Source organism: Hippoglossus stenolepis, chromosome 12 (genome assembly GCF_022539355.2).
Source record: "Hippoglossus stenolepis isolate QCI-W04-F060 chromosome 12, HSTE1.2, whole genome shotgun sequence".
NCBI lineage: Eukaryota > Metazoa > Chordata > Actinopteri > Pleuronectiformes > Pleuronectidae > Hippoglossus > Hippoglossus stenolepis.
In genome coordinates this window covers 17,857,182-17,872,613 of record NC_061494.1, presented here as the reverse complement: position 1 = coordinate 17,872,613, position 15,432 = coordinate 17,857,182, and the positions used below count along the sequence as shown (strand labels likewise).

Genomic DNA, 15,432 nt, shown 5'->3' with positions numbered 1-15,432 from the left:
GTCATTAGTATGCAGTGTTCCTATTTATTTCAAGGGGACACATTTGTTTGGGATACATGTGATAATAGATTTTTGCCTGTAGGAGAAGCTCGACACTGGCGTAAGGACTAATGTCGACGGCATGGGGACCCCGGAGATCAAGTATGGAGATTCCATATGTTACGTTCAGCATGTCGACTCTGGGCTCTGGCTCACCTACCAAACCACTGATGCAAAGTCGTCTCGCATGGGAGGAACTCAGCGAAAGGTAAACATGTAAATGTGTAAATTTTATTGATTAAACAAAGGCCTGAGGCTCATTCTATATTCCGTCTATAATGAATATTGAATGTGAAAATGTACTGAATCACACTTTTTATATGGGGAAAATAATTGCAAATGTTGTGCTTCCAGGCCATTTTGCACAGCGAGGGTCACATGGACGACGGGCTGACGCTTTCTCGTTCTCAGAGGGAAGAATCTCACTCGGCCAGACTCGTCCGGAGTGCTACTCTCCTCTTCAGCCGCTTTAGCAGGTGATGGTCCGTGTATTTACACCCTCAGATATTTGGTACAGCGACCGTGACATATCAGCCAGACCAATATTGGCTTATTAAAGATACATTGGTAAAGGTTTATATTGTATAGGCTGATGTGTAATAAGAACAATAACACACACACACAACTGCAGACTTCAGCTGTCTTGGAATGCCTTAAGGATTTTCTTGTGGTACACAGAACCGCAGTGATAAACTAAGAAATTTTGAAAAAATACCATGGGACTCCTACCACGCTTTTAAAAAGTGACTGGTGCATAATTAACTGAGAGAAAACTCTGAGATATGGAATCACTTGAGGCTCTGAACATTTCTCAAACTTTCTATTTTCTCGCTGTAAAAAACTAGAATACATCAGAATCATTCATTTGCCTCCCAGGACTTTACAGTCTGTGTAACATGCATCACTCTCCACCGTTGATTCAGATAAGCAGCCCAGAGCATAAGTCATAGTTGTTGGTTTTCAAATCCAGGCCTGCTTTACCACGAGAAGATTTAAAGGTCTGGTAGTTTGAGTCCAGGCTGGAAACTAATCATGTCTGTGAAATATAGTATTGTTGTATTTCTCATACACATCTGCTGTAGGAAAGTGGATGGCTTCAGTCAGCAAGGACACCTGTCCTCCGTCAGCGTGCCGACAGAGATGGTGATGTGCAGTCTGCAGGATCTAATAAAGTACTTTCAACCTCTGGAGGGGCTTGGCCATGAAGCTAAACAGAACAGCATGGCAGCTCTAAAGAATCGGCAAAACATGTTTCAAGAAGAGGTAACTGCATGTGTGATAGTTTAAACTTGTCCTACATGTTATACGTTTGACAGTGTTTCACAAGTGTACCCCTATTTCTTCTCAGGGTGTGATAGCTCTGGTCCTAGATTGTATTGATCGTCTACACCAGTACAGCAGCGCTTCTGATTTTGCTGAGTCTGCTCAGGGTGAGATGGGAGAAGAATGGGAAACCATCCTCAACCGCTTCTATGAGCTACTGGGTGAGAATGAACACACATCTAGTATAGACACCTTTTCATTTGCAAAACTGACCCCACAACATTTATTATCTACTGACGCAGACACCAAACAGGTACAAATGTTTTCTCTGTAATATCTACTGAGCTGATCGGAACACATTCATATGCATTTTGCTAAAAATATCAATAATTTAAAGTGATAAATTGTTGAAATGTGGTTTACACTCTGTCATTTTGCATAAAATACATGCATCGATGAGTCCTGAGCCTCCTCCTAACACTTCTCTGTCCCTCTCCAGCTGCTTTGATCCGGGGAAACCGTGTAAACTGTGCACATTTCTCAGGTTCTCTTGACTGGCTGATTAGCCGACTAGACCGACTGGAGGCCTCCTCTGGTTGGTTGAACTTGTACTTATTCTATTTTCACTTGCAAAATATTCAAAAATTACCACATCCTTGGGTATCGTTATATCTCCGTGCAACAGCCAGTGTTTTCTGGTTTGTCTGTGGTCCATCTGTCTGTCCCTTGAATGTGAATGTGACATACTAGTGACACCTGCTGGGAATTTTATTACACCTGACACAAACATTTACTTGGACTTAAGGATGACCTGATTAAAATGGTCATAGGTCATAGGTCTCGTGACCTCACAAAACCCTTTTTTTGCCTTATTTTAAGAACACATTTTCACGTAGACTCGCAGATTAACCTATTACATATTGGTGGTCAACGGTAAAGGCCCCGTTTTACATTTGTGATTAAATGGTGAGATATTCCCGGTGTTTAATGTTATCTGCTGCATATTAAGTCTGAATTTATCTTATCTCAGCATCATAGCAGGCACTCGTGATATTAAAGGCTGCACTACAAAGTATCTTCCGCATATTAATGAACAATTACATACTGTCATGTACAGGAGTCTTGGAGGTTCTGCACTGTATCCTCGTGGAAAGTCCTGAAGCACTCAATGTCGTCAAAGAAGGACACATTCATTCCATCATCTCTTTTCTTGACAAGCATGGATGCAACCATAAGGTAATATATTTAGTATTTTGTCTATTTGATTTTAAAATAGTATAAGCTTTATCCATACTGGCAGCAAAATGACCAAATATTGTCAATATGTTCATGCTACATCTGGGTTCATTGGCTGAAAAGCTGCAGCTCGTCCAAATACGTTTTTTGTGCGAGGAAATACAAAAGCACAGAAAAGCCGATTGCAGCCTCAGTCGCGGTTGTTGAACTTTTCCCCTAATGTGAAATCATTTCCATGTGTTTATCGAGCCGCTGCTTGATGGGGTGTTGACAGGTTGCTTTCCAGGTTCTAGAGGTGCTACGCTCTCTGTGTGTGTGCAACGGCGTGGCGGTGCGGTCCAATCAGAACCACATCTGCGACAGCCTGCTGCCAGACAGAGACTCGCTGCTCCAAACACGTCTGGTTAATCAGGTCATCAGGTACGATCGAGAATGCTTTCTCTTTCTTTTGTCTTTAAGTTATTCTTCTCTCTTCCATTCTGTCTCATTCTTTTCTTATTCAGTGTTTTTGGTCTTTTTCCTCTGCTGTTTGTCTCTTTTGCATTTCAGACACACAAACGTTACACAAACTATGTGTACAAATTAAAAACAATAACGTCCAAGCTCAAAAATCAAGTGTTGCAAGGAGAATATCTTCCCATAATCCACCTTACATTTTGTATTCACTCTTGGAGAATCATTTAATGAGTGTTTTTTTCCCCTCTTGTCCCCTCTTGAGCTTTCTATTCGATTTGTTTAGTTAACTGTAGAGATCGCACTGCTGCAGGCCTTTGTGTCCTTGAAGTCTTTCATTCTGCTCTGCTGTACACATCCGTGATACGAGATACACTTTACCTTTCTCCACAGTAGAGCACTCGGCTCTTTCTCTGCTGGACTCGAGTTAATTGAAGAATTACTTGTCTCCTTTTAGTGTTGCCTCTTAATTAGCTGCACAAATGATTGTTGTCTGAAGAGATCAAACCAATAATGTTGATGTCAGAGCTCACATGTCTTTATCTCAGCCGTATCCAATGAGACTGTGGAAAGGTTAGGGGCTTCCTAAGGTGATGTGACACATCTTTGGACATTCTTTTGTCATTTTTTATCATATTTGATCTTCTTCCTCTGTCTCTCAATATTTGGGCCCACTGTGTGAAGCAGTTTCCATTTTTCCTTTTCCTTTGAGCTTGTGTTTTTTCTGCACTCAATCTGCCCTGTCGTCCACAGCAGCTGCCTTCTTTTATCACGCTTTTCTCTATCAACAGCCCATTTTGCTCCTCAGGCCTTATAGCTTATTTTGTTTCATATTCCAAACACCTGCTCTGTCCAATCCCCAGCTCTCTCTTCCTCCTCTAGCCATTACTCATTCTATCACTTTTACTTCTTGTCCAACTAAATGTCTCATTAGTACATCTGCTTTCATTCATCTCATCGGTTTTCCCTCTCTTTTCCGTCTTCTCCTCCTTACCCTACCACATTTTGCCAGTTCTTCCAGATGCCCTCTTACATATTTTTCCTTGTCTGTATCCAGTCTTCTTATCTATTATTATCCAATCTCTTACATCATCTTAACCAAGTCATATTTTTCGCTCCGTGTCCTTTTCCCTTTCGCTCAACCCCCCCCCTTCCATCCTAATGTCTTCACTGTCCTGAGAGCTCTGTCAAGGGCAAGGTTAAAGTCACTACATGAACTAGCATTTATTCTCCAGATGTCGTCTTGGTCCTGATTAAATTCGAGCAACATATTGCCGATTTTCCCGTCCACAAACCTTTTCGTGTTATTGCTTCTCATGCTCTGATTCTAAATCTTCTCTGGTAATTTAGTTTCAGCACCAGCAGTGGAAGGTCAACCTCCAACAAAATGCCTGCTCTGTGTTTGGTTTATATATTTATAACAATGAAATGTGATGTGCTCATGAAAGTGTTATGTTATGGTCTCTGTGGGCTGCACCAAATTCCCCGAATAAAGGAATAGCAGTGTGTGATCCTACACAGAGCAGTACGGTAAAAATAAGCTACTAGTATTATATTGCTGTACAATTTAATTCAATATTCATGCATGACTGTGATGATTATGATGTGTGTCTTATATTTATGGATATTTTCTTTTATCATCCTATGTTAAGTGTCTGAGCAGTGAGACATTTAAATTAAAATTAAAACGGAAAGGATAACAAACATTAAAAGTGGAGAATGGTAAAACATATAGAATAGTTATTAAAAAAATAAAGTGATTGATTCAGCAATACATTAAATGGAGGAGAGCAGTACATTAAATGGATGGGTACTCTTTAATTACAGGCTCATCAAAAGCTTGCAATAATTGGTGTTTTTAATCTGCTGACATTACTTGCAGCAAACCTTAGGGAAGTGGTAGAGAATCCCAGAGAGTGGGTCTGCAATGACATAACTTAATAACAAACTAATTAAAACTATATACTATAACTTCTAACTATGAAAGGCACCATCTTTTGAGTTTTCTTCCATTTTTCTCTACCTCCTCTGGACTTCTATCGCCACAGCATGAGACCGAACATCTTCCTGGCCATGGGGGATGATTCAGCGCAGCATCGAAGGTGGTACTACGAGCTGGCTGTGGACCATGTCGACCCCTTCCTCACATCTGAGCCCACTCATCTGCGTGTGGGCTGGGCTTGCTCGGAGGGCTACCACCCCAGGCCCACCGGAGGAGAAGGCTGGGGGGGCAACGGGGTGGGGGATGACCTCTGCTCGTATGGCTTTGATGGGCTTCAACTCTGGTCGGGTGAGGATGAGACACAGGAGTCAGTAGTACAGTAGAAGTACTTCTGGGGATGCTGCTCACTGAATGAATGCATGAATAACCATATTTCAATCTTGAGTTTTTATCACAATAAAGATGATGATTGAAATGTAGGTTGGTGACATCACCTCCACAGGGAGATTAAAAAGAAAGACAGAAAATGAAACACGACCTATTTTAAAGTTTTTAATTCGTAATCTCTGATCTAAAATTGATTTACAGCCAAGTCGAGAAAATATGAAGACTATATTTTTCCAAACATCCATTTTTAGAGATGATTCAAATTAAAATTCCTATCATTGCTTTTTATTTAGTGCCATAAAAGGATTATATGGGATTTTACCATGTCTGATTAAAAGGAACAAAAAAGAAATTCAATAAAATCGATGCTTCTTAATTATCTTGTAGAAACAACTTGACATTTCAGTGACCCCCATTGTTGAGCAACACGTCATTATTCAGAGGGAGCCAGTGACATGGTACTGTTTGTTCCTTGAGCCTGAACAGAGACTATAATAAATCATCCTCAGCCGCAGTAAATCTTGAGTTTGCTGCGGCTGCCAAACTTTTGATTACGACAAAGATGTGTCCGTGTAAATTGACGATGAACAGACTTGCTGCCTTTTTAGATGTGTCTAGTCGGGGTAAACAACAATGAATACAAAGTAGACTGATTCCATATTGGCAATTTAGAAGTGTTCTGTCAGGATGATTTATGTCAGATTCTGCCAGAATGAATATGAGCCTCCGATGTTAACATCTATGGGTGCATTCATGCATTGTATTCACATTCTTGTATTTTTAAAGTACTGGGAGATTTAATTTAATAAAACATGGATGACTTAAGCAGTTGTGTCTTCTGAATTTTAGGCTGCGTGGGCCGCAAAGTGAGCTCACCTTTCCCCCACTTGCTGAGAAACGATGATGTGGTCAGCTGCTGTCTGGACCTCAGCACTCGCTGCATCTCTTTCCGGGTCAACGGGCTGCCTGTGCAGGGCATGTTGGAGAACTTCAGTGTCGACGGCCTCCTTCACCCTGTGGTCAGCTTCTCTGCTGGAATCAAGTGAGTAGAGGAGACACGATAACTGTTCTACACAGTTGGCTTCTGGTTTATCTCAAGTAAATTTTAAGTCATATGCTGTATTTAATACCATTTGTAATTTCTTTAAGGAGGCTGAATTATTTTTTGTTGAAGTTTAATCTTTTTAAATGCATGCCATGTTCTTTTTTCTCGACACCAGGGTTCGTTTTCTTTTAGGGGGAAGACATGGAGAGTTTCGCTTCTTGCCGCCACCAGGTTTTGCTCCATGCTCGGAGGCTCTACTCCCGAGAGTCAAGCTGAAGGTAGAGCCATGTCAGAAATACATCTTGGATCTCGGAGAAGGAAAACAAGAGCTCATCGGCCCATTAGTACCTGTCACTCCAGTTACCTTCACTCCCACACCAGTAGACATTAGCAAGGTAAAAGAAAGCAATTAAATCAAACCGATTAGATTTCCCCATATTTTGCAAAGATAAATTGCAAATTAATTTTTTTATTTCGAGATTTCAGATAAAAAAAAAATTCTGATAAAAATATTTAAAATATTTACATACAATTTTAAATGCATCTTTCCAATGATATTACTCTCATAGGTGGCACTGCCCTCACAACTTGAGGATATTCGAGAAAAAATGGCTGAGAACATCCATGAGCTCTGGGTAATCGACAAGATTGACCTTGGATGGACAAATGGACCTGTGAGAAAAGAGAAGCATATGCTGGCATTATTTAATCATTGCATGCATCAAATGAATAATTATTTAAATCCCCTATTTACAGTGTTTCTTGCAGTTTGAAAACTATGAGCTTTTGTCAAACAGGTGAGAGATGAGAGTAAGAGGCATGATCCGTGTTTGGTGGAGTTCTCCAAGCTGCCGGAGCAGGAGAGGAACCAGAACGTTCAGGTGGCTCAGGACACCCTCAGGTGAAATCTATGACCTTTATCCTACAATAGAAAAAACCTGATGTCTACTTTAATTAATTTGTTGAACAAAATTAAAAATAACTTACCGGTTGAGTAATCAGTGTTTCTGTATATTTCCGTACTGAAGGACTCTGCTTGCTCTCGGATTTCACGTTGGTTTGACTGATGACCGTGCGGCAGACAGAGTCAAATACATGAGACTAGCCACCAAGTATGTAAATATTATTATGTTTAATTGCATTTTGTTTGTAGCCACAAATACTGTAAAAGGACAACTACATCAGAGCCATTTGGTCATTCTTTTATTTTGTCTTTCTCAGATATGAACAGCCCAGTGGATATCGACCTGCCCCAGTAGACTTGAGACAGGTTTCTCTGAGTCCAGCCCACCAGGAAGTGGCTAACCTGCTGGCAGAGAACGATCACAATGTCTGGGCCAGAGAGCGGATCAAACAGGGATGGACCTACGGAGCCCAGCAGGTTTCTGTTCTGTATTACTGCATTGACCAGACACTGCTGAAGAGGAACAATATTTTTTCATTCATAATATTGCATGTTGCCTATAGACCCTGAATGAAAATGGACATAGACTCCGGGTCAGGAAATTGAAGCTACTTGCAGAAGTGTCTAAAATCTGTATCCTCTCATATCACCAGCAACCAACTCCACTGTTTGTACTAAAAGTTTGTTCTGTCAACACAAACACTGATACTATTTGCTGACATGTATAGTTAACCCGTATTGCTCTTTGAATGTGTGTTACCAGGATGTGAAAGCCAAGCGGAGCCCGTACCTGGTGCCTTGCAGCCTGCTTGATGAAAGGAGCAGGAGAATGGGCAGAGAGAGTGTCAGAGAGGCAGTGTGTACTCTGCTGGCCTACGGTTACAGCCTGGAGCCCCTCAACCAAGAACGGGGTATGTCACAAAGTCCTGTTACTAGTTATAGCTCAGTTAATACCCCCTTTATTTATTGTAACCAGCTTAAGACAATACAATTCAAGTTGCAACACAGCTGTCTTTTTTTATTGAGTAAAACTTTGTATAGCTATTGACAATTCTGCAACTTCTGTGAACATTGTCATGCAAAGTAAAAGTTCTGTTTAATGGGGCTTGAATGCAAATCACTTATTTTGCACATCACCATATTTTCTCTGTTGTTGCGTCTACAGCCACATTATCAAACGCTTGTCTCTCCTCTGCTGAGAAGTGCACAGTGTTCAGACCAGATAAATCATACGCCGTGACTCGTGGGAAGTGGTATTATGAATTTGAAATACTGACACCAGGGAGTATGAGAGTGGGCTGGGCCAGACCAGGCTGTATCCCTGATAAAGAGCTCGGCTCAGATGACCAGGCATACGTCTTTGATGGATATGAGGTGAGATACTTAAGGTTTACAGCTCTGAACACAGCAATAAGACCAGGGAACTTGTTGAAACAACACAGATCACAGTTAGACTTCAAATGTCTGTTTTTTCTGGCATAATGAACTCAGATATGTTGAAAAACATGTCTTTATGTTACCACAAGACATTTCTTGATTTACTCTCATAGTCTACAGAAATAAATTATGTCTGGATCTGGATGTAATAAAAAAAAGTCTTAATCTGTTCACATACTGGTTATGTGATCATTGGTAAAGCTGGAGGAGGATTTTGGGAGAGCAGACAGAACGGACTTACATCACACCTGTAATTAATCCAACCCTGATTTAACAATGGTTGTGATCAAAGCCATTCACCATTATGAAATAAAGTATGAGGGATATAGGAAAAAGTGGAGCACTGCAGCTCTCATTAATCTGCCGGGCTGACTCTGATCCTCCTGCTTCCTTCTCGTTTTACCTCATTCCGAGCTGTGATGATTCCTATTTCAGACTAAATTCTCCTCCTGTTGCTTTCAGGCTCAGTGGTACCACCAGGGTGGTGAACCCCTGGGACGTCCGTGGCAGAGGGGCGATGTGGTTGGTTGTTTGGTGGACATGGCTGAACGCACCATGGTGGTCACGCTCAACGGAGAGGTGCTGTTTAATGACAGAGGATCAGAGCTGGCTGCCAAGGACTTCGATTTCAGAGACGGTCTGGAGGAGTTTTTGACTTTTTATACTGTGTATTGCACAGATTTGATACTTTCTATTGACTGAAAGATAATAAATCACAACACAGATTTTTATTTTCGCAGTACTGTTCCTTCTTTTTTTTTTTTAAGTTCAACATACAGTATATTAAAGATTTTCATTTAGTCTCTCCACATATTTCCTAGGCCTGTTGCCCGTGGTCAGTGTTGGGGTGAACCAGGTGGGGAGGCTGAACCTGGGCCGCCACGTGGCCTCTCTGCAGTACTTTACAGTGTGTGGTCAGCAGGAAGGCTTTGAGCCCTTTGCTGTCAACATGGCCAGAGATCCAGCTCTGTGGATGAGTTGGAAACAGCCTCAGTTTACCTCCATACTACCTGATGATCACAATTTCCAGGTTAGTTTATGCAGTTTATACATTTTCTCTCCTTTATATATTGACAAGTATTTTGTCCTTTGCATGGCTGCTTATAGAACTGGTCAACTCACACTGATCCTGAAAATCTTGTTCAAATCTAACTCGAGGTCACTAAAATCAGTGGCTCAACGGAGTCCTTGTCCAGCCTGAGGGTCGCTCAGCGGTTGTTTGCTCACCACAGCGGAGGCAGTGAGATGGGCTTTTACCGGCTCAGCATGTCTGTTGAATGTGCTGATATCCTCACCAGCCCTGCAGCGGGCGTGCTTCCCTTGGCCTCCAACTCTCTCTCTCCAGGTTAAGATGGTATTACAGCATCATATACAGTGTGGCCGCAGAGAGCTCCACAAGACTTCATAGAAGACGTGCTCGGTTTTGCCAAAACACACAGCAAACACATGACATTATTAGTGCTGCAGCTTGTACAAATTACAGACCTGTTACAAGATGGAAATTTAACAAAATTATGAATGTGTTCGATCTAGATAGCCGTTGCTTCCATTTATCCAGATTGCTGATATTCTTACATTATGACCTTGCTGAGCTGTGCCGTTTAAGCTCCCCCAGGCCTCGCTGTAATTACTGTTCATTGTTCTTTTTTAGGACGGAAAGAACAGGAGGAAGTGGACTCTGACTTTGAAGTGCTGATGAAGTCAGCTCACAATTTCGCCGGCTCGAGAGATGAGCTCAACCATAAGGATCACAGCCAGGAGAAAACATCAAGACTGAAACAACGGTAGATTGTCGAAAGCTAAAATTAGGAACATACTATATGTAAAGAGATGTGTATAATTTGGAATATAGTAGAATTAGCATTGAAGCACAAACCTTGGTTTGAATTGTTAGTTTTGGTGGAGATGTATGATTTTTAGTGTATTGTGTATTCTTTGTTTTTCTATGATTGCAAAATAGGTTTCTCAAAATTAAATAAGAAATTCAAATTGTGAAAAGAAGCACAGATGCAAACAGGCTCTTGTCTCAGTACAGTCATCATTAATCTGCAAAGTTCATTGTGCTGCTCATTAATGTGTGTTTCTGCTCTGCAAGGTTCATGTTGAAGAAAACGAAACCAGGCCTAGTCAGCAGCAACTCGTCTGCACGGCTCCTCGAAGATGTCGTTGTTGACAAAGATGACCATGATCACCTCATCCAGAGCTCCAGAGTAAGGGTCATTATTTCATCCCATCTTAACCAGATAACCACAGAACATATAAAATGAAATCAGCACTAAAAAGAAAACCAATGTTTTTCAACTGTAATATTTAAATGACCTATAATTACCAAGAGATAATAACGATAAAGACTAAATGTGATTTGGGCACCCTGCTGCCTTAGAATCCAGTGAAGTTATACAAATTGTGCTGCAGGGCTTGTGCAGCGCTGGTAGATAATCACCTGCCACATTATGATAATGTAGAATACAAAATGCAAATACCAAACAATGACACCAGCTGACCTCTGGGTTTCAGTATTACTACTCAGTGAGGGTTCTTCCTGGCCAGGAGCCGTTCAACGTGTGGGTAGGCTGGGTGACCTCTGACTTTCATCAACATGACATGACATTTGACACCGACTATGTCCACACCGTGACTGTCACCCTCGGAGACGACAGCGGCAAAGTCCAGGAAAGGTCAGTGTGCCCCAATAATTTACATTTTTAGTATGGATGGTTTTTACCAAGAATTTAAATACTTAAATTAAATGCATTTAGAGATATTGATGATAGTTGCCATGATATCCTTTGTACGCCATATTGTATAAACAAATTAATGATAGTGTCCCTCTCCTTGTCCACAGTGCGAAGCGCTGTAATTGTTACATGCTGTGCGCTGGAGAAGCTACGGGCTTGTCTCAGAGTCGAAGAAGTACAGGGTTAGAAATTGGCTGTTTGATTGACACAGCCACTGGGCTGCTCACCTTCACCTCCAGTGGAGTGGAGATGGCAGCGTTCTACCAAGTAGGTCACACAGGAAACTTTCTGATTGGCAGAATAACTTACCTCATTATCTAAAGGAAATAATGTATTTATTTTTTTCATTTTATTACTAAACTTTGGTACGATTGTTTCACTGTTAATCAGGTGGAAGCCCGTGCAAAGCTGTTTCCTGCTGTTTTTGTCAAACCAACCACGGGCAACATGTTTCAGTTTGAATTGGGACGTGTCAAGGTAAAGGAAGTTTTCATAATCAATCATGTCAAATATGTCAGAGGAACATTGTGATACATAAAAAAGCAACATTGTGGAAAGAATGGATCCGTAGTTTATTAGGCTGTAGCTCAAATCAGTGAACAGAACAGTTTCTTCTTTTACAAAACTTTTGATGGTCTGATATAACATTACTTTTATTTGTCTTTCTCTTGGTCCAGAATGTAATGCCCCTGTCGGCAGGTTTGCTTCGCAGCCAAAGAAGAAATTCCACTCCTCAGTGTCCTCCACGGTTTCAGGTCCAGCATCTCAGCCCAGTTTCATGGACCAGAGTCCCAGAGCACGCATTACAGGTGTCGGTAGATCGGCCAGATGAGCACCACGGCTGGAGAGTCCAATGCTCTGACCCTCAGCAAGTCATGACCCTTCAGATCCCTGATGAAAACAGGTCAAAGAGCAGATATATACTTTGTTAATGCTATAATCTGTCTTTTGTTAACTGGAGTTTTAATTTGTTCTTGATTGACATTTTTTTTTTTTATGATATATACATTTAGGTGTGTCGACATTTTGGAGTTGTCCGAGCTTGATGATCTCTTGACCTTTCACCGCCACACCCTGCTCCTCTACTGCTCTTTATGCGCCCTGGGAAACACCAGAGTTTGCCACGTCCTCTGTAGTCACGTGGACCAGTCCCAGGTCCTTCATGCCATTCAGAATCCCCAACTCCCGGGGCCCCTCCGCTCCGCATTCTACCAGCTCCTTATTCAGGTGATTGCTTATTGGAGTTCATGTTAATTTTATCAGTGACTACAGGATAAGAAATCTTCTTAGTATAAATACATAAATATACATTTTCTTGTTGTTTAGGTCCACCTCAGCAGCCACAGCACAGCATTTCTCATGATGAACCACGAATACATTGTGCCTATGACGGACCAGACCAGACAAATCACTCTTTATCCCAGCCCTTCTGATGGTGTGAACAGGGGGGGCGGTCCACCTCCAGAACGAATTCCATGCTCTCGTCTTAGCACATCCCTTAAACCACAGATGCACTTCTCAAGTCCTTGTTTCGTGAGGAGTGACGGGATAGAAACAGATGATGCAGTTGAAAGCGTCTGCGCAGACAGCCCAGAAATCCCCCTGGACATATTAAAGAGTCTAACTGGGGAGATGCTGACTGCGGGGGTGTGGGCTGTGGGTCAGGGTGTGAGGGATCCTGTAGGAGGCAGCATTGAGCTTCTGCTGGTTCCCCTAATTAGACTCTTCTATACCCTGCTGGTAATGGGTGTATTTGGGGATGAGGAGCTCTGTAAAGTTCTGAGACTGATAGAGCCGGGAGTCTTCTCCCTAGATGTTGAATCCACTGAAGGGAAAGAGGAAGAAGATGTGAGTGATGATAATGAAAAGGAATGGAAAGGGGGCAGCGAGAAGGAGAACGACACTCCCACACAAGGACTTCTTCAGATGAAGCTTCCAGAAGCTGTCAAACTTGAGGTGAACAAATTAGAAGATTTCTCACATTGGATATAATTTTGGCTGAGCTTCAGTTGTGTTGTCACTGTCATACAAGTGGTTTAAAATAAAGCATAAAGTGTTTCTCTCCCCAGCTCTGCCATCTTCTGTCCTACCTGTGTGACAGCCAGGTGCGTCACAGGGTAGAAGCTGCGGTCGCCTTCTCTGACAACTTTGCGGGGCGGCTTCAGGAGAACCAGCGCTTTCGCTACAACCAGGTCATGCAGGCGCTCAACATGTCGGCCGCTCTCACTGCCCGCAAGACCAAGGAGTTCCGCTCACCTCCACAGGAGCAGGTCGGATAAGCTGAAATCAGATCGGAAGTGTCAGAGGATTAGAACCCCGGAGATGTTTGTGTCATCTGTTTATCTGTGTTCAGATCAACATGCTGCTGAGCTTTAGAGAGGAGGAGCAGCAGGAGACGTGTCCGTGTCCTGTGGAAACCCAACAGCTCCTGCTGGACTTCCATCAGCTCCTGAACACGCACTGTGGTTGGAACACTGTATTATCTTTGAGTCTGATTTATGAAAAGAGCCCCTTCTCCACTACTTTTCTTTGTGTACATTCGCTTAATAAACTCTCTGAATTCTTCAAGAATATCTTCTATACGAGGTCGTACTGTCTCATGTCAGCACTCTTTGCTGCCTTTATTCTGTAACAGCCATAAATCAATCAGATCGAATCAGCCTGTCGGACGATGTGAGGGGCTGCAGCTCAATCAGCACTTTTGAAACCAACTTTAAAAGATGTCTTAAAGTTGCTCAGCTTTGCACTTACTGAATTTAATATTCTCCTTCTTCTCGTGGTTTTGAGGACTTGCTTTTATCTGACAAGCATACATTTGTGCTGTTGTGAGTTGGGTTATATTGCATAGCTTGTGTGTTACCTGCCAAGGGACTAGAAGTGCAAATAAGATGGTAGCTATAATCTGTTACTGTGAATCATACAGGGACATGTATGTTTGAACTGCACACTGTCCTCTTTAAATTGATTAAAAAAATGAAATGAATCTATATTTAGTCAGAAAACTATTAATACGCTCCGAGGAGGGTGCTCACCACAATTACCACTGAAGAAGTCACGGCTTGTTTTGCTGTTGTCCTGCAGGCATTGAACTGGACGTTGACTCAGAGGTTGAGGGGGATGCTGAGATGTCTGTGAAAGATTGGCTTCTCAGTCTAGTGGCGAGAGGCTTGGGAGTGAGGAAGTCGCCTGTAGAAGAAGAGTGTAAACCGCAGAGTGGCAGTAAGTGTATCTGTGTTTCTCAATCTCAATCTCAATCTACATCACAATCACAACTCACCCTGCTTTCAAACACAAGGGTAATTTTTTCTCCCGCTGGTTCTTCTCCAGAGTCCCTCAAAAAGCTAATTTCTGAGACGATGGTGCGCTGGACCCAAGAGAGTGAGATGGAGGACCCTGAACTGGTCAGAGCTGTCTTCTCATTGCTCCACCGCCAGTATCAGGGGCTCTGGGGTCAAATGGCGGGACCCCTCAGCAGAACCTACACAATCAGCCAGGCCTCGGTGGAGGACACAATGACTCTCCTCTCCTCCCTCGGCCAAATCCGCTCCCTCCTCAGCGTCCGCATGGGGAAAGAAGAGGAGAAGATGATGATCAGGAGACTTGGGTAGGAGGAGGGTTGCATCTTCTGTGACCTCTCAATTATTGTCATCTTCTGTGGACATTGTTTAACATACTGGTAACGTCATATCCTCCGAAGTGTGGAATATATTTTTTACAGTTTTTGTGAATATTTTGTGTTTTTACATACAGAGACATCATGAATAATAAAGTTTTCTACCAACATCCCAACTTAATGAGGGCACTGGGGATGCATGAGACTGTGATGGAGGTGATGGTAAATGTTTTAGGAGAAGGGGAATCAAAGGTGAGAGAAAAAATAAAATGAATTTGTGGTGATATTTGGAAAAAAGTGTGTAACCGAGCAGCATTGTTGTTCCATGGGGTATATTCCAAAAATGAAAACAGCCAAAGCTAATGTAATGGGCTC

The 15,432-nt window shown here is 42.2% G+C and overlaps 1 protein-coding gene across 3 annotated transcripts in view; it reads left to right on the top strand.

Moving 5' to 3' along the window:
* The window catches only part of ryr2b (ryanodine receptor 2b (cardiac)), a 57,957-nt gene that overhangs the window by 5,841 nt on the left and 36,684 nt on the right, over positions 1–15,432 (top strand). For 2 of the 3 annotated variants that reach the window (XM_035173209.2, XM_035173210.2), the window contains exons 1-23: positions 6,680–6,760; positions 6,935–7,039; positions 7,163–7,266; positions 7,394–7,477; positions 7,587–7,746; positions 8,033–8,180; positions 8,435–8,643; positions 9,169–9,343; positions 9,528–9,736; positions 9,865–10,051; positions 10,358–10,490; positions 10,802–10,916; positions 11,224–11,384; positions 11,552–11,711; positions 11,835–11,921; positions 12,122–12,348; positions 12,458–12,671; positions 12,771–13,400; positions 13,514–13,714; positions 13,798–13,909; positions 14,526–14,663; positions 14,772–15,048; positions 15,195–15,309. In XM_035173209.2, the coding sequence (XP_035029100.2) occupies positions 6,974–7,039; positions 7,163–7,266; positions 7,394–7,477; positions 7,587–7,746; positions 8,033–8,180; positions 8,435–8,643; positions 9,169–9,343; positions 9,528–9,736; positions 9,865–10,051; positions 10,358–10,490; positions 10,802–10,916; positions 11,224–11,384; positions 11,552–11,711; positions 11,835–11,921; positions 12,122–12,348; positions 12,458–12,671; positions 12,771–13,400; positions 13,514–13,714; positions 13,798–13,909; positions 14,526–14,663; positions 14,772–15,048; positions 15,195–15,309 (3,912 nt within the window). In that variant the 5' untranslated portion in view covers positions 6,680–6,760; positions 6,935–6,973. Of the gene's footprint in view, positions 1–82; positions 248–393; positions 516–1,121; positions 1,303–1,387; positions 1,524–1,801; positions 1,898–2,419; positions 2,539–2,824; positions 2,959–5,039; positions 5,282–6,169; positions 6,363–6,540; positions 6,761–6,934; positions 7,040–7,162; positions 7,267–7,393; positions 7,478–7,586; positions 7,747–8,032; positions 8,181–8,434; positions 8,644–9,168; positions 9,344–9,527; positions 9,737–9,864; positions 10,052–10,357; positions 10,491–10,801; positions 10,917–11,223; positions 11,385–11,551; positions 11,712–11,834; positions 11,922–12,121; positions 12,349–12,457; positions 12,672–12,770; positions 13,401–13,513; positions 13,715–13,797; positions 13,910–14,525; positions 14,664–14,771; positions 15,049–15,194; positions 15,310–15,432 lie in introns of those variants that run through there. The other variant, XM_047342396.1, reaches the window with a different exon arrangement.